Source organism: Taurulus bubalis, assembly GCF_910589615.1.
Source record: "Taurulus bubalis genome assembly, chromosome: 3".
Lineage (NCBI taxonomy): Eukaryota > Metazoa > Chordata > Actinopteri > Perciformes > Cottidae > Taurulus > Taurulus bubalis.
The window spans coordinates 41,067,657-41,086,426 of NC_136591.1; the positions used below are offsets into that span (position 1 = coordinate 41,067,657).

General features: G+C 42.5%; 1 protein-coding gene across 1 annotated transcript; it reads right to left on the bottom strand.

Annotated features, from left to right (window-relative positions):
* Nucleotides 1-556: 556 nt before the first annotated feature.
* On the bottom strand, nt 557-18,699 carry abcg2a (ATP-binding cassette, sub-family G (WHITE), member 2a; the record flags this gene model as incomplete). Its single annotated transcript, XM_079215550.1, has 18 exons — nt 557-840; nt 2,566-2,642; nt 2,946-3,035; nt 3,556-3,710; nt 4,274-4,398; nt 5,077-5,166; nt 5,586-5,668; nt 6,437-6,582; nt 7,858-7,956; nt 8,085-8,183; nt 8,272-8,320; nt 8,927-9,029; nt 10,512-10,669; nt 11,506-11,658; nt 11,745-11,859; nt 14,216-14,275; nt 18,447-18,577; nt 18,664-18,699. 18 exons carry the CDS (start codon nt 18,697-18,699, stop codon nt 693-695), a joined length of 1,917 nt encoding a protein of 638 aa, XP_079071676.1. The 3' UTR covers nt 557-692.
* Between the last annotated feature and the right edge of the window lie 71 nt (nt 18,700-18,770).

Sequence of the window (18,770 nt, forward strand, 5' to 3'; positions counted from 1 at the left end):
CAAATGATATTTGTACAAATATATTTTTAAACTTCCCTCTTAGATTATATTACAGTGGTAGTGGTGGAGGAGGTGATGGAGGTGATGGAGAAGGAGGAGGTGATGAAGGTGGAGGAGGTGGAGCTGGAGGAGATGAAGGTGGAGCTGGAGGAGGTGAAGGTGGAGCTGGAGGAGATGAAGGTGGAGCTGGAGGAGATGAAGGTGGAGCTGGAGGAGGTGATGGAGCTGGAGGAGATGAAGGTGGAGCTGGAGGAGATGAAGGTGGCGCTGGAGGAGATGAAGGTGGAGCTGGAGGAGATGAAGGTGGAGCTGGAGGAGATGAAGGTGGAGCTGGAGGAGATGAAGATGGAGCTGGAGGAGATGAAGGTAGCGCTGGAGGAGGTGATGGAGGTGATGGAGCTGGAGGAGATGAAGGTGGAGCTGGAGGAGGTGATGGAGGTGATGGAGCTGGAGGAGATGAAGGTGGAGCTGGAGGAGATGAAGGTAGCGCTGGAGGAGGTGATGGAGGTGATGGAGCTGGAGGAGATGAAGGTGGAGCTGGAGGAGGTGATGGAGGTGATGGAGCTGGAGGAGATGAAGGTGGAGCTGGAGGAGGTGATGGAGGTGATGGAGCTGGAGGAGATGAAGGTGGAGCTGGAGGAGGTGATGGAGGTGATGGAGTTGGAGGAGATGAAGGTGGAGCTGGAGGAGGTCTAGGTGAACTTCCTGATGAAGCGCAGTTTGATGTACGCGATGGAGAGGAAGCAGAAGGTCATGATGCCCAGAGCCATGTGGTTCTGCCAGAAGCCCCAGGTGGAGAAGTCCACGCCCTGCTCCTCCAGGAACTCCTCCCCTGTACAGCTGGACACACGCAGGTGAGCCGTTACTCTTTAACCTTTAACCTCTTTAACCCCTTTAACCCCTTTAACCCCTCTAACCCCTTTAACCTCTTTAACCTCTTTAACCTCTTTAACCCCTTTAACCCCTTTAACCCCTTTAACCTCTCTAACCCCTTTAACCCCTTTAACCCCTTTAACCCCTTTAACCTCTTTAACCCCTTTAACCCCTTTAACCTCTCAAATCCCTTTAACCTCTCTAACTCCTTTAACCTCTCTAACCCCTTTAACCCCTTTAACCTCTCAAACCCCTTTAACCTATTCAACCCCTTTAACCCCTTTAACCCCTTTAACCTCTCTAACCCCTTTAACCTCTCTAACCTCTCTAACTCCTTTAACCTCTTTAACCCCTTTAACCTCTTTAACCCCTTTAACCTCTTTAACCCCTTTAACCTCTCTAACCCCTTTAACCTCTTTAACCCCTTTAACCTCTTTAACCCCTTTAACCCCTTTAACCTCTTTAACCCCTTTAACCCCTTTAACCTCTCTAACCCCTTTAACCTCTCTAACCCCTTTAACCTCTCTAACCCCTTTAACCTCTTTAACCCCTTTAACCTCTTTAACCCCTTTAACCCCTTTAACCTCTTTAACCCCTTTAACCTCTTTAACCCCTTTAACCCCTTTAACCTCTTTAACCCCTTTAACCTCTCTAACCCCTTTAACCTCTTTAACCCCTTTAACCTCTTTAACCCCTTTAACCCCTTTAACCTCTTTAACCCCTTTAACCTCTTTAACCCCTTTAACCCCTTTAACCTCTTTAACCCCTTTAACCTCTCTAACCCCTTTAACCTCCTTAACCCCTTTAACCTCTTTAACCCCTTTAACCCCTTTAACCTCTCTAACCCCTTTAACCTCTCTAACCCCTTTAACCTCTCTAACCCCTTTAACCCCTTTAACCTCTTTAACCCCTTTAACCCCTTTAACCCCTTTAACCTCTTTAACCCCTTTAACCTCTCTAACCCCTTTAACCTCCTTAACCCCTTTAACCTCTTTAACCCCTTTAACCCCTTTAACCTCTCTAACCCCTTTAACCTCTCTAACCCCTTTAACCTCTCTAACCCCTTTAACCTCTTTAACCCCTTTAACCCCTTTAACCTCTTTAACCTCTTTAACCCCTTCACTATTCAGAGGTATGACTTCATTTAATAGTTAGCCAGGCATATGAGTAAATATATAAAAGTAAAAAAGAATCTAGCAAACTAGTCATTTTCAGCAAGTAACGAGTTAACTGACTAATTAACTAACCATTCTACTAGCAGACTGGCAGCCTCGCACTTAAGTAAAGACCTTTTATCCAAGTATAACAATCTAATCACTAACTAGTTGTCTGACTCACTAACCACACCACTAACAAGTTGTCTGGCTCACTAACCACATCACTAACTAGTTGTCTGGCTCACTAACCACACTACTAACTAGTTGCATGGCTCACTCACCGCATCACTAACTAGTTGTGTGGCTCACCTATTAAATAAACAAGTAAGCAACATGTTTTATTAACATGTAAAACAAACTAACCACATCACTAACTAGTAATCTGGCTAACTAGCGACACCACTAACTAGTAGTCTGGCTAACTAGCCACACCACTAACTAGTAGTCTGGCTAACTAGCCACACCACTAACTAGTAGTCTGGCTCAGCTTTGAAGTAAACTAGGAAGCCAGGCAGGCGTGGACATCTTGACTCACGCGAGTCCCGGTGGAGTGACGGTGCTGTTGAGCCCGTGACAGAAGTTCAGCCCGGTGAACTCGTTCACCAGCAGAGCCTGAGGATAAATATAAAACATAAATATAAAACATAAACACTCATCATCACTACCGCCATGCTTTCAGAATAATATGTTTAATGATCAGAAATCAAGAGTTCAACAAAGTGTTTTTGAGAAAGTGGGTTGTCTGAAGAGTTAACACACTTTTATTGTATTCTCACAGAACAGGAACAAACCAAAACATACATTACATTAATATAGGTGAAAGTGATCCTTAGAATGTAGTGTGTGTGTGTGTGTGTGTGTGTGTGTGTGTGTGTGTGTGTGTGTGTGTGTGTGTGTGTGTGTGTGTGTACATACACCGAGGCCGTATCGTGGTATACTCAAGTATTTCAACCAAGCGAGCCAGCTGCTGATGGAGGGAAGATTCACGAGCAGACCTGCAAAGATCTGCAGAGAAAGACAGAGTTCAGGTAAGAAACACAAACTATGTTTACAGAGTCATTCTCTCATAGACTTCTATACAACCAGAGGAGTCGCCCCCTGGTGGTCAGGAGAGAGAATGCAGCTTTAACACATGAAGCATAGACTTGTATACAACCAGAGGAGTCAACCCCTGGTGGTCAGGAGAGAGAATGCAGCTTTAACACATGAAGCATAGACTTCTATACAACCAGAGGAGTCGCCCCCTGGTGGTCAGGAGAGAGAATGCAGCTTTAACACATGAAGCATAGACTTCTATACAACCAGAGGAGTCGCCCCCTGGTGGTCAGGAGAGAGAATGCAGCTTTAAGACACTTTTTAGAACCGGAGGTTGCCGCCTGAATTATCCACATTTTTAACTTAATTTATTTTTTAAACAATTTCTTTACATGAAGTTCTTTGTCTTAGAAATGAGAATAAGCAAAACTAGATTTAATAATAAACACAAAAAAGACAATGTGTGTGTGTGTGTGTGTGTGTGTGTCACCATCATGAAGACGCAGGCGATGGTCATGAAGATGTTGGCGATGGCGACCACCGTCTGGTCGGCGGAGATGGCCAGAGCCATGGCGGTGGCCGTGTAGGCGACCAGAGTCACGCTGAACATGAAGATGAAAAAGGCTCCGGCTGTCGGCTTCAGGCCTGCAGGAGGAAACATCAGAACAAGGTCATCAGCGAAAGAGCTAACCCTAGCTGTCAAATAAGTTGTTGAAGCAGCAACATGTTGTACTATATTTTATAAGATTGTGAAAGGAATCAGTGAATATGTCTAAAAACTAATAGTTTGATGTTTTTAAACACAAAAAAGCACTAAAATGAAGCGTACTTGTACATAACAATATTAATTTGCAAACATAGAAAGTTGAGATTCATGAATTATTTAAATTACCAAAATGTAAGGCAAGTAGTTGTACTAAAACCTTTAAAGAAAAATATTAACCCAAATTTTAACCTTAAAAATAACTTAAAAATGAAAAAACGTCTTTAAACTAAACCACTAAAGATCAATTTTACAATTATATACAACCTTTATTTAAATATCACGTCTGTTTAATTCTCACATTTGAGAACCTGGAACCAGATCTTTCCTTTTTTTTTACATTTATTCTTCATAAATGACTTTATCGATTATTAAAATGGTTAAAAATGAATATTCTGCTGTAAATAAGCAAGCCTCACAACGTAGCACAGTGTGTGTCTCCTACCGATCATGAAGTACGCCACACAGCTGAAGACGATGGCCGGCAACGTCCTCAGCGTGAGGATGTCCGACAGGATCTTAGACAGGAAGTACACCGACACCCGGTAGTACCCGCTGATGTACTCGTGACTGACCAGGGGAAATACACAGAAATCATCAATGAACCTCATCGAGAAGTATTAGCTGTTGGGCTACACATCTATCACTGCGAGAGGCTGAGAAATCGCAGCAAAGTTGTCACAGACGTGTGTGTATGTGTATATTTAGGCCACATTGTGGGGACTTACAACCCGTTTAGGTACGAGGTTTAGGTCCCCGCAAGGTTTTTCATATTATCCATGGGAAAAGTTTAATTTGGGAAACTTGCATCTTCTTTCTTAAGTAAGATAAGATGACAGTAGTCTCATGGCTGGGTTAAGTAAAGAGTCAGGATATTAGCTTAGCTTAGCATAAAGACTGAAAACAAAAAGGAAACTTGCACACAACTCCCCTAAAAATCATAAATTGTCCTTTTACAAGTTTAACATGTGAGATAAATTGTGTAAACAAATCAGCTGTAGAGAACTTTGGACAGAGCTAAGCTAGCTGTTTCCTAGTGTTTCCAGTCTGTGTGCTAAGCTACGCTAACTACATCGTACCTCCAGCACAAAGACATGACATGGATATTTATCTTCTCATCTCCCTCTCAGAAAGGAGGTCAAGATGCTTATCTCACAAAATAAACTGCAAATTAAAATGTTCAGTTTATGGGGACCTGATTTTTTTAGGTTTTCTCATATCACAAAAAAAGTCATGTCGTGTGCTCACATGAAGATTTTCCTCTCCGCGATGAAGAGCTCGGCAGACGACAGCGAGCTGAAACACTGATTCACGGTGATGAAGAAGAGCGCGCCGAACCTGAAAACACATCGACACACTCACCAATACACAGACTGATACTTAACACATTCTAATATTATCATAAACTGAGTATGACCAATGCTACCATCACTCCATAGTATGGTTTACTTCCACTATTGCTATTAGTACGAGTGAAGAATTGCATACTTCATCCTCAAAACTCTTCTTTTTCAGTCATTGTTATATCTAAGTGGGTTTTGTTTGTATATATGTATGTTTTATGGTTTGTCTCTAAACATTGCATCGGTTACATTTTATTTAAATGTAACGATGCGTTTATTCATAGTCCCTTCAAGTTGATTAATGAAAATAAATATGGTTTAGTTTCTAATAACTAATAAGACATTTTCTTGTAGGTGGAAACCTACTTGACATGAAAGCTGTTTCTCCTGCTGAGATAATATATAATATAATACCTATTCTGCATTCCGCTCTGATCCTCCTTGACGCCAAAGAAAATGGCTCCAACGACGAGAGCCAGGAACAACGTCACCCCCATCTAAACAGAATAAAAACACATTTATAGTCAGCGAAAAAGTGGAATGAGTCGCTGCAGTGATGAACGTATGCAGCAACCACAGCCTGTTGGAGCAGGAACTTAAAGGAGCACTTCTTGGGAGGCATGCTAGTAGCTGGAGCTAGGCTAGCCGTTCCCCCCCACTGTTTTGTGCTAAGCTAAGCTAGCCACATCCTGACTCCAGAACAAAAGACATGAGATTTATATCAATCTTCTCATCTCATTGTCAAAAAGAAAGTTAAGATGCCTAATTTTCCAAAATGATGCGTTCCTTTTACCACAAAGATAAAACATTATGGGGACCTGATTTGCGGTCCCCACAATGCATCCGTGTCGACAAATGTGTGTCAGTTCAATGTGAATAAGTGATCTCACCTCGTAAGATACCTGATGTGTGTCTCTAGATGAGCTTCATATTTAATAGACAGAGTGTCGTCTTGATTTTCTGCCAGAAAACGCGTATCTCCCCAAATTACAGTTTCTGAAGCTGAAGTTCCTCTTGTGGCCACTAGATGCTGCTCCAACTAAATAACAATTGTACAAAAGTGAGTAAACCCGAAACTTATTGTACATCTTGTTCTTCCTTCCTCAGACTGCTGGATGTATGATGATTGAACCTTCTCTACGCAGAAAATAAATACTCATAAATGGAGGTATATTGTCCAATAAATGCCACTTCTTTCTCCGTAATGAACCCCTGCCGATGTTTTGATTCCCTCACGGTTCCAGGTGGACCGTTGATGTTCCTACCTGAGCGATGGAGGTCTGAGGGTTGAGCATCAGGTTGCGGAACGTTCTCCCCAGAACCCATCTGAACTGGGTCAGGAAGCCGGTGTTGTAGGTGATGGTTCTGGAGGGAGATGTGGTGGTGGTCTGCTTCCCCTGCATTATCCTCTCTGAGAGACAGAAGGGACAGGTCTGATGCGCTGGAACAAGCTAACGGCAATACAGACAGGGATATACCTAGCTATGTTTAATAAAGATGATTAATACTTAGCTATGTTTAATAAAGATGATTAATACTTAGCTATGTTTAATAAAGATGATGAAATACTTAGCTATGTTTAATAAAGATGATTAATACTTAGCTATGTTTAATAAAGATGATTAATACTTAGCTATGTTTAATAAAGATGATGAAATACTTAGCTATGTTTAATAAAGATGATGAAATACTTAGCTATGTTTAATAAAGATGATTAATACTTAGCTATGTTTAATAAAGATGATTAATACTTAGCTATGTTTAATAAAGATGATTAATACTTAGCTATGTTTAATAAAGATGATGAAATACTTAGCTATGTTTAATAAAGATGATTAATACTTAGCTATGTTTAATAAAGATGATGAAATACTTAGCTATGTTTAATAAAGATGATTAATACCCAGCTATGTTTAATAAAGATGATGAAATACTTAGCTATGTTTAATAAAGATGATTAATACCTAGCCATGCTTAATAAAGATGATTAATACTTAGTTATGTTTAATAAAGATGATTAAATACTGAGTTATGTTTAATAAAGATGATAAAATACTGAGTTATGTTTACTAAAGATGATGAAATACTGAGTTATGTTTAATAAAGATGGTTAAATACTGAGTTATGTTTATTAAAGATGATAAAATACTGAGTTATGTTTAATAAAGATGATGAAATACTTAGTTATGTTTAATAAAGATGATAAAATACTGAGTTATGTTTACTAAAGATGATGAAATACTGAGTTATGTTTAATAAAGATGATAAAATACTGAGTTATGTTTAATAAAGATGGTTAAATACTGAGTTATGTTTATTAAAGATGATAAAATACTGAGTTATGTTTAATAAAGATGATAAAATACTGAGTTATGTTTAATAAAGATGGTTAAATACTGAGTTATGTTTATTAAAGATGATAAAATACTGAGTTATGTTTAATAAAGATGATGAAATACTGAGTTATGTTTAATAAAGATGATGAAATACATAGTTATGTTCAATAAAGATGATGATATTTAATTAGGGTTAGGTAAAGATGGTGAAATACTTATCTAGGAGTTACAGTGCATTATTTTTCGTAGGTATCGCTACAAACGCTCACTTTTATTTACTGAGAGTATTTTGTGTGTATTTCTACTTTTCCTTAAATCCACATGTGGAGCCTGTGATCTTCTGTACGAACCCAGCTCTGCCTTGGTCTGCTTGAAGTGGCTGCAGCTCCTGTATTCCTCAACGAGTTTGTCCTCGATGCCTCGCCTGGACGTCGTCACGGACTCTGGATCTGGAGGGAGAACATTCAGAGTGATCACAACCAGGAAACATACATCTCTATTGATATATAAATCAATAAAGACATATATATCTTTATTGATATCGTCTCTGTCCAAAGTCACACCCAGACGTTCGCACCTTCTTTGTCGATGCTGTTGAGGGCGACGGCGGTTGAGTCTCCGTTGATGATGTCCAGGAAGAAGTCAGCAGGGTTGTTGTGGGGCTCACAGGTGTATCCTGGGAAATGAAGTTCCAAACCGAATCACGTACAGTGCATCACCTCCACATCACGTCGTGTTGTATTGGATTCATTTCATGTTCCTACCAATGTCTGAGAAATACTCCAGTGCTGTCTGAGCCGGGCCGTGGTAAACCTGTTAATTATAATTATAGTGAAAATAAGAATTCATGTTAAATTCTATATTAATAAAGTTAATAAAGACAGTACACAAGTTGGAATATGTGTTGTTGAGTGGTGAGAAGAGAAAAGGGAACAAGAAAGAGGACAAACAGAAAAGATAAATAAACACAGAACAGTGAAAAAAAAGGTAATTCTTTATAAAAATATTAGACAAATAAAAGAATGTTAGAAAAAAATAAATCAAATGAACTTAAAAAAAAAATCTGATGAAAAAATGAAAAAAATGGAGAAAATAAATCGTCAAAACTAACAAATAAAACGTGAGGAAGAAATACTGAAAAAGCAAAACGTTAAATGAAAAGCAACGGAAAAAAGACAGTAATATATAATAAATAAATAATTGAAGAGTGAGCAAAAATAAAATATGGTCAAATGTATAATTACAAAAATAAAGAACATAGTGAGCACCGAGAGAAAATACAGAGAGAAGGAGCGACAGAAAGGGAAATACAAAGTGAAAGAAAGAGTAAATAAAAGAAAAAGGACGACGTCATGGAAGTAACGCGTGAAAAAGAAAGAGAGGAAATAAAGATGTATTCCTCTCTCAGGCCTGACCGACCTGTTTGCCGTTGACCAGCAGGGTGAGGCTGTCGAACAGCCGGTAGATGGAGTATCGAGGCTGGTGGATGGAGAGGATGATGGTGCGGCCGCTGTTGGCCATCCTGAAGAAACGAGGGCCGGAGAACATTAGTTCCTCTCTCGTGCCGAGACATTTAAAAACAAAAAGGGTTTTGATAGAGAGTTTAACCGTGTGTGTGTGTGTGTGTCTGTGTTTGTGCGTGTGTCTGTCTGTGTGTTTGTGTGTGTCTGTCTGTCTGTGTGCGTGTGTCTGTCTGTCTGTGTGTTTGTGTGTGTCTGTGTGCGTGTGTCTGTCTGTCTGTGTGTTTGTGTGTGTCTGTGTGCGTGTGTGTGTCTGTCTGTCTGTGTGCGTGTGTCTGTCTGTCTGTGTGTTTGTGTGTGTCTGTGTGCGTGTGTGTGTCTGTCTGTCTGTGTGTTTGTGCGTCTGTCTGTCTGTCTGTGTGTGCCTGTCTGTGTGCGTGTCTGTCTGTCTGTCTGTCTGTGTGTTTGTGTCTGTCTGTGTGTGCCTGTCTGTGTGTGTGTGTCTGTCTGTCTGTGTGTGTGTGTGTCTGTCTGTCTGTGTGTGTGTGTGTGCTTGTCTGTCTGTGTGTTTGTGTCTGTGTTTGTGCGTGTGTGTGTGTCTGTCTGTCTGTGTGTTTGTGTGTGTGCCTGTCTGTGTGTGTGTGTCTGTGTTTGTGCGTGTGTGTGTGTCTGTCTGTCTGTGTGTTTGTGTGTGTGCCTGTCTGTGTGTTTGTGTGTGTGTCTGTCTCTCTGTCTGTCTGTGTGTGCCTGTCTGTCTGTGTGTGTGTGTGTGTGTCTGTGTTTGTGCGTGTGTGTGTCTGTCTGTCTGTGTGTGTGTGTCTGTGTTTGTGTGTGTGTGTGTCTGTCTGTCTGTGTGTGTGTGTCTGTGTTTGTGTGTGTGTGTGTCTGTCTGTGTGTGTGTGTGTGTGTGTGTGTCTGTCTGTATATCTGTGTGTCTGTGTGTGTGTCTGTGTGTGTGCGTGTGCCTGTCTGTCTGTGTGTTTATGCGTGTGTGTGTGCGTAAGTCTGTCTGTCTGTGTGTTTGTGTGTGTGCCTGTCTGTGTGTGTGTGTGTCTGTGTTTGTGTGTGTCTGTCTGTCTGTGTGTTTGTGTGTGTCTGTCTGTGTGTGTGTGTGTCTGTCTGTGTGTGTGTGTGTGTCTGTATATCTGTGTGTCTGTGTGTGTGTGCGTGTGTGTCTGTGTCTGTCTGTCTGTGTGTGTGTCTGTCTGTCTGTGTGTTTATGCGTGTGTGTGCGTAAGTCTGTCTGTCTGTCTGTGTGCTTGTGTCTGTGCGTTCGTGCATGTGCGCGTGTGTTGTTTGTGTGTGTGTCTGTGTGTGCGTGGGTCTGCGTGTGTGTCTGTTTGTGCGTGGGTCTACGTGTGTGTCTGTTTGTGCGTGCATACGCGTGTGTGTCTGTTGTTACGCCCCCTGATTTAACTCCTCCCTCTTGCTGTCTAATTGTTGCAGATCTGGTGCACCTGGAGTTCTACTTTGTTCTAGCTTGTGTGTGTGTGTGTGTGTGTGTGTGTGTGTGTGTGTGTGTGTGTGTGTGTGTGTGTGTGGACCTCTTCAGCAGTAGCAGCACAGAGTTGGCGGTGCTGGCGTCCAGGCCGGTGGTGGGTTCGTCCAGGAAGAGGACGGGCGGGTCGATGATCAGCTCCATGCCGATGTTCGTCCTCTTCCTCTCGCCGCCGGAGATCCCCCGAATCAGCTGAGTGCCCACCTGCGCGCACACACACACACACACACACACACACACACACACACACACACACACACACACACACACACACACACACACACACGTTGGTTCTTCTCTACTTGTGAGGACCCTCTGTGATGTAATGCGTTCACCACCTTTTTCATTCTTCCTCTCTTTCTTTCCGTCTCTCCCGTTCTCTTTCTTTACCTTTTTCTGACTGTTTCCATCTTTTTTTCTTCCCTTTCAACCTTGTTTGATTGTTCTATTTTTAACTTTTCCAGTGTTCTTTAAACTTTCTCTATTTTTCTCTTTCTTTTTTTTGTTGCTCGTTGCGCTGTCCGTCTCTTTCATTGCACTTTGTATATTTCTCTTTTGTTCTTCCCCTTTCTTTCTTTCTGTCATTATTTTTGTCACTCTCCTTCTCCCATTTCTCCTCACCCTTCTTTCTCCTCCATAATTTTACTTCTTTGTTTCTTTTCTTCTTCCTCCTCCGTTTCCTTCCCGATATCTTCCTTCCTCCAGGCTTTTTTAGACACAACTGTGGTTATTAAATGTCCGTGGATTTTATTGTGAAAGGAAAGTTAGATCTGTTTTTGGTTCAGACTCTGTGTTTAAAAAAGAACAAACACATTAAAAACAAATGCATATGTTCTTTTTTTATCGTTTTGCTCTCCTGTTTTTCACTTTCTCTTCTCCCTTCTTTCCTCCGTGTTACTTCTCTTTATTTTTCATCGTGTTTCCTAACTCTTGTTTGTACTATCTTTCCTTATTCATGTTTTCTTCCACCTCTTTTATTGGTGTCGTTTCTGACACCCTTTCTTATCTCTCTGTCTGACAGAGCTCCTCCTCCTCCTCACCTTGGAGTCGGCCACTCGGCCCAGTCCCAGCTCCTTGATCAGTTTGTTGACCTTCTCTTCCTTCTCCTTCTGAGAGATGGTCGTCGGGAGTCTCAGCGCCGCAGAGAACCTGAAGTTCTCCCTGACCGTCAGCGTCCCCATCACCACGTCGTCCTGAAGACCAGTGAACCGTCAAACCATTAAAATGTGATGTTCTGCAGACCTGACTTCCTGTCTGACTTCCTGTTCGTCTTACCCACCTGCACCACGTATCCAGACAGACACTTGAAGTTTGGAGGCTGATGAGCTCCGTCGATTAAAACCTCTCCCGACAAACCTGCAGGGTCCTTCCTGGCTGCCAAGACATCCAGGAACCTGAACGACAAGGGAGAACGTCAATGTATGGACTCCAGGCATGCAAAGAGACGACGCTACGAGAATGGTGGACAACTGGCAGACAAATGGCGGAAAACTAGCGAAAAAATGGCAGACAACTGACGGAGAAAATGGCAGACAACTGGCGGGAAAAATGGCAGACAACTGGCGGGAAAAATGGCAGACAACTGGCAGACAACTGGCGGGAAAAATGGCAGACAACTGGCGGGAAAAATGGCAGACAACTGGCGGGAAAAATGTCAGACAACTGGCAGACAACTGGCAGGAAAAATGGCAGACAACTGGCAGGAAAAATGGCAGACAACTGGCGGGAAAAATGGCAGACAACTGGCGGGAAAAATGGCAGACAACTGGCGGGAAAAATGGCTGACAACTGGCGGGAAAAATGGCTAACAACTGGCGGGAAAAATGGCTGACAACTGGCGGGAAAAATGGCTGACAACTGGCAGAAAAAATGGCAGACAACTGGCAGACCACTGGCGGGAAAAATGGCAGACAACTGGCAGACCACTGGCGGGAAAAATGGCAGACAACTGGCAGACCACTGGCGGAAAAAAAATGGCAGACAACTGGCGGGAAAAATGGCTGACAACTGGCGGGAAAAATGGCTGACAACTGGCGGGAAAAATGGCTGACAACTGGCAGACAACTGGCGGGAAAAATGGCAGACAACTGGCGGGAAAAATGGCAGACAACTGGCAGACAACTGGCAGGAAAAATGCCAGACAACTGGCAGGAAAAATGGCAGACAACTGGTGGGAAAAATCGCTGACAACTGGCGGGAAAAATGGCTGACAACTGGCGGGAAAAATGGCTGACAACTGGCGGGAAAAATGGCTGACAACTGGCAGAAAACATGGCAGACAACTGGCAGACCACTGGCGGGAAAAATGGCAGACAACTGGCAGACCACTGGCGGGAAAAATGGCAGACAACTGGCAGACCACTGGCGGGAAAAATGCCAGACAACTGGCAGACCACTGGCGGGAAAAATGGCAGACAACTGGCGGGAAAAATGGCTGACAACTGGCGGGAAAATGGCTGACAACTGGCGGGAAAAATGGCTGACAACTGGCGGAAAAAATGGCAGACAACTGGCAGACCACTGGCGGGAAAAATGGCAGACAACTGGCAGACCACTGGCGGGAAAAATGGCAGACAACTGGCGGGGGAAATGGCAGACAACTGGCGGGGGAAATGGCAGACAACTGGCGGGGGAAATGGCAGACAACTGGCGGGGGAAATGGCAGACAACTGGCGGGAAAAATGGCAGACAACTGGCGGGAAAAATGGCTGACAACTGGCGGGAAAAATGGCTGACAACTGGCGGGAAAAATGGCTAACAACTGGCGGGAAAAATGGCTGACAACTGGCGGGAAAAATGGCTGACAACTGGCAGAAAAAATGGCAGACAACTGGCAGACCACTGGCGGGAAAAATGGCAGACAACTGGCAGACCACTGGCGGGAAAAATGGCAGACAACTGGCAGACCACTGGCGGAAAAAAAATGGCAGACAACTGGCGGGAAAAATGGCTGACAACTGGCGGGAAAAATGGCTGACAACTGGCGGGAAAAATGGCTGACAACTGGCAGACAACTGGCGGGAAAAATGGCAGACAACTGGCGGGAAAAATGGCAGACAACTGGCAGACAACTGGCAGGAAAAATGCCAGACAACTGGCAGGAAAAATGGCAGACAACTGGTGGGAAAAATCGCTGACAACTGGCGGGAAAAATGGCTGACAACTGGCGGGAAAAATGGCTGACAACTGGCGGGAAAAATGGCTGACAACTGGCAGAAAACATGGCAGACAACTGGCAGACCACTGGCGGGAAAAATGGCAGACAACTGGCAGACCACTGGCGGGAAAAATGGCAGACAACTGGCAGACCACTGGCGGGAAAAATGCCAGACAACTGGCAGACCACTGGCGGGAAAAATGGCAGACAACTGGCGGGAAAAATGGCTGACAACTGGCGGGAAAAATGGCTGACAACTGGCGGGAAAAATGGCTGACAACTGGCGGAAAAAATGGCAGACAACTGGCAGACCACTGGCGGGAAAAATGGCAGACAACTGGCAGACCACTGGCGGGAAAAATGGCAGACAACTGGCGGGGGAAATGGCAGACAACTGGCGGGGGAAATGGCAGACAACTGGCGGGGGAAATGGCAGACAACTGGCGGGGGAAATGGCAGACAACTGGCGGGGGAAATGGCAAACAAATGGAGGACAAAAAAATTGTAGAAAAATGGCAGACACAGTTTTTCCCAAAAATGAGAGTGAATGTGGGGTTTCTCTCTCGGTACAGAACCAGCATGAAGACACTCACGAGGACTTTCCACTTCCTGTTGCTCCCATGATGGCGTTCAGGCCCGGCTTCATGAGCCCACTGAGAGACGGAAACAAGATAAAGGTGTGTTAATTAATGGTGGAGGAATTTGAGAAACTTTCATATGAAAGAAGACTCTTCAAATGCAAATAAACAACAACAAAAATCCCAGAACATAAAAAATAAATAGAGAATTAAAATAAAAGTTTTTTTATACGTCACATATTTTCTACTATTTTTCCTTTTCAAGGAAAATACACACTTAAATATTAAAACTATACATCGTACAGAAGAAAATGTGACTGACTCTTTCCCTAAAATGTTGAATCTCAGCAGCTACAAGTAGAATCAACTACATTGTCCAGCCGAGGCAGGAACATTGCTTTGGGGTTTTAAAATGGTGTCTGAAAATATGAAGCTGCAGCTAGTTAGCTTAGCATAACACCTAATGGTACATTTAAAAAATATAAATCACTACTTGTCCTTCTTACAAGTTGTTCTTTGTATGAATTAATCAAACAAGATGTAACATGTTTTAGAGGAGCTGGTGCGGAACCAGGCTGACAGTTTCCCTCTGTTCCCAGTCTCTGTGCTAAGCTAAGCTAACCGTCTACGCGCTCATATTTGCTGATCTGTCTCGACTCTAATGTTGACAAATGTTTTAGTTTGAAATGACGAGTCAGTTTCACCTCTGTTGTGTTTCTGAGGAAATGAAGCGTTTCAGTTGTTTTCCAACAGTTAAAAATTAAACTTTTGGTCTTTTTGCTGACTCAGGATCACGACTTCATCCTGTGAATAATCTGTCGTTATTATTTCACCACACTTGGTTGTACTTCTTTAACGAGGATTGTCATTCATTGCACATTTGAAATGAAGGGGAAGTTTCTTCAAAGGGACTGTTGGGGAACTTTGCTATGACACAATGCATTTGAGGAATTGAAGGAGGCGTTTAGTGTTTTTGCAAACTGAGTAAATCGTGACGTTTCAGTTGCTGTTTTGCAATAATTTGATTGACTCAAGATTGAGACTTCGTCGTGAATGAATCAGCACATTTCATGATTTATCTTCAACACGTGACGCTGCAGTTTTTTTTTTAATGGGTTTTTATTTATTTTCAGACTGCGTAAATAATGACAGTTTCTAATTAAACTTATTTATTTGCAGCCAAACCCATAAACCGTCATCAGTCGGAACATTTCTTAAAACATGACACTGGTTTATTTCCAGCTCTGAAACATGACGCTGCAAGTATGTTTTTGTGTTTAATCTTGTGTCTTTCTTTCTCACTTGCTTTCTCTTTGTTCTGCCTTTCTCTTGTTTTGTCTTTCTTTTTTTAAAACACTCTGCTGTTATTTCAACCTGTTAATGCGTGTTAATTATTGGATGCCTGGTGTCGCCTCCAGAAGAACTCAGTTCAACAACTTCTCTCGTTCTCTATATTCATTTACTAAATGATCACAAGCAAAGTACTCAGCGCTGCAGTTGCAAAAGCAGTGAGTGGTCCAGCAACACGCAGGTTGGGTCCAGAACCACTGCCCCCCAAACGGAAGTGGGGCCTTTCATACACAGGTTATCGTCTCAGGTTGGTCTCGCCTCGTCCTCACATCTGATTGGCTCTATCCTGTCAAGAGGAGGAGAATCCCGTGTTCTCATCTTTTCTCACAAGACTGGACCACAACGACCCGTCTGCTTCCCTAATGTCAACATACTGATAAACAGGTGTGAGTGTTGAAGTGCAGGCGTGTGACTGACTTCCCTTGAGAACTGGACCTTTCATAGACACAACCACCTCCAGCTGATAGCTGTGTTATACTGACCTCGCTGACCTGAACTTTAATAGGCATGAAGAGTAATGGAGAATATCTGCAGAATACACGGATTTATATTATCAATCCCCCTTTTTACATAATTTATTATGTAAACTAAACAATAATATAAAGCTCCAACCATGGACTATATCAGTTCATAACTATGTGTGTTAATTATTTAACAGACTGGAAATCTCTAACAAACCTCTGTCTCTTTCTTTTAGCAGAAGCACATGTTGACCTTCACTCTCTTCAACCAGCAGGAAAAACAAATGTTTGCTGTGTGGAGACATTAAATGTAATATCTAACAGACATATTATTAAGTCTAATTAAACCAACCTGACCACACTTTAAAAATCACAGTAATTGTTTAGCAACAGCTGAAATTAATGTGGCTTAGTTGAAACTTTCTGTTTTGAATGAGGCCAAAAACAAACATGGAAAGACAGAGGGTGGGAGGGGCGATCCAGAACAAAATATTTAACCTACGCAAGCAAACCAAATGTTTAACTTCCTGCCTCCTTGTGATAAACAGATGCTCCTGTCCTTCATTCGTATAGAAGCATTTCATATTTAGGCCAAAAGAAACCTTGAAAACCACGTGAATCAGCAAATATTTTACACCGTTTATATCAAATTAACCTTCAACTTTGAGTCAGACTGGTCAATGATTACACGCTGAGCAATAAAACACCAGAGATACCACCCTCCATAAACACACACTGCACATTGACCCACTGCCTTTTTCATAATGCATAATTTCATAACATCTCACGACATCATAAACAAAGACCATTTTCATAACATTTCTTGACATAATCAAAGAATTTAAAGAGGTTTGTAGTCGAGAGATCTAATAGCAATGGAGAATTTTTTTTGTTTTTATTGAATAATATGTATTCTTTTTCATTGTCAGGGATGGATGCATATTAAAAGTCACAAGTGTTCATTCTACGGGATCCATGAATGTCGACCAAATTTTGCACCGATCCATTAAATAAACCTTGAGATATTACACGGAATAAGTGAAAAATTGGTATGATTCATCCTCTTGGCACCACGCATACTAGTGCCAAATTTTATAATAATCTATAAAGTAGTTGCTGAGATGTTTCACTAAAACCAAAATATGTCAACCTCATGGTGGCACTACAGGGAAATTCAGACAACCATCAGTCAGTAGGATTCATCCTCTGGGAACCGTGAATATCGAACAAATTTTGGAGCGGTCTATTAAATAATCCGGTATTATAATATATTACCTGTTTGTGGCCTATCAAGTAGTTATTGATATATTTCACACAAAAAAACAAACAATAAACCCCATGGTGGCGCCAAAGGAAAAGGTCAGAGGATCACCAGAGTCAGGAGGATTCATCCTCTGATGACCATGAATTAAGACCGAATTTTGAGCCAATCCATTAAATAAATGTTGAGTTGTTTCACAGGATCAGTAAAATAATAATTAATCACCTGGCGAAAGGTCAGAGGATTACCAGAGTCAGTAGGATTCATCCTCTGGGAACCGTGAATGTTTGTTGAAAACCAAACCGACAGATTTCCTTCAGGTCCCTAAGATTAGCCAGCCAACATTTTTCTGTGAATTATAACAGTGACGCTCAGCATCCTGCTACTGTTTCTGTTTGTTGCTTTAACCTGAGAGTCATTGTTTTCTTATACGTGCGTGTGTGCGTGTGTGCGTGTGTGTGTGTGTGTTTGTGTTTGTGTGTGTGTGTTTGTTTGTCGCAGAGGAAAAGTGAGTTTCTTGACAAAGAAAACTTCCTTCCTCTGCCTCCAGACATGTGCGTTTGATGGAGTCACGTTAGCTCTCCAGGTGTCCTCCAGTCGGCACAAAGACAAACAAAACGCACAATAACCGCACAACAGGCAGCCGGCCTCAGTTTACCGAACCCAGAGCTCAAACTTTGAAGCCTCAGAGGGAGGAAACCTCGCTTTAGTCGCTTGGTTTCAAGGGTCCAGTGTGTAGGATTACCGTTAAAGGGAAGCTACATTTCCGTTAGCTGAAACTAAATCCAACACATTTTACTTTCTATGGACTTAGACAAATGTTTTCTTTTTCATCAGTGGATTTGCTTTGCTGGGGTCGAAGTAAATCCAAGCTAATATATCTTGTTTTAAATCCACACCATCTTTTGGAGCACTTCTGACCTCTGAGGCAACGAAGCCACAAGCCAATCAAGATAGAGGATGCTAAAGCTAACTAGCTGCGCTGAACACATCTAGTTTTATTCAGCAAATGTAACCCGCTCCACGAAAGAGGAATATTATGTTATGAGACAAGAGGCAATGGTGCTATATGTCTACCCGTTAGCTACCCAGCTAGCAAGTTTGTAAAGACCTGGTTAACTAGAAAGGAGCACAAAACAAACAAACCGTCGTAGTTTTCACAAACTGTACTCACTTGAGGTCGACGAGGATGTCCTTGGTCGTACCTTTCTTCCGACACAAGCAGTTCCTTCCCTGAATCACCTTGTAGTCGATGTTGTGAAAGCTGACGGTGGCGCCGCGCAGCTGTTGGCCCGCACCTGCAGACTGGAAAAAACAATAATTAAAACAGTTAATTCGCCTCAAAACTAGCACATTTACAAACTGTGTGATGAAGGGAGGAAGGAAGGTACCTGGTGCTTTGAGGCTCCATTCAGCCCGAGCTCCATCGACACTTGGTTGTCCGGCATCTTTAGCCTCGCTCCTCCTGAAACCCCGGAGAAACATTTTACTGAGGCCG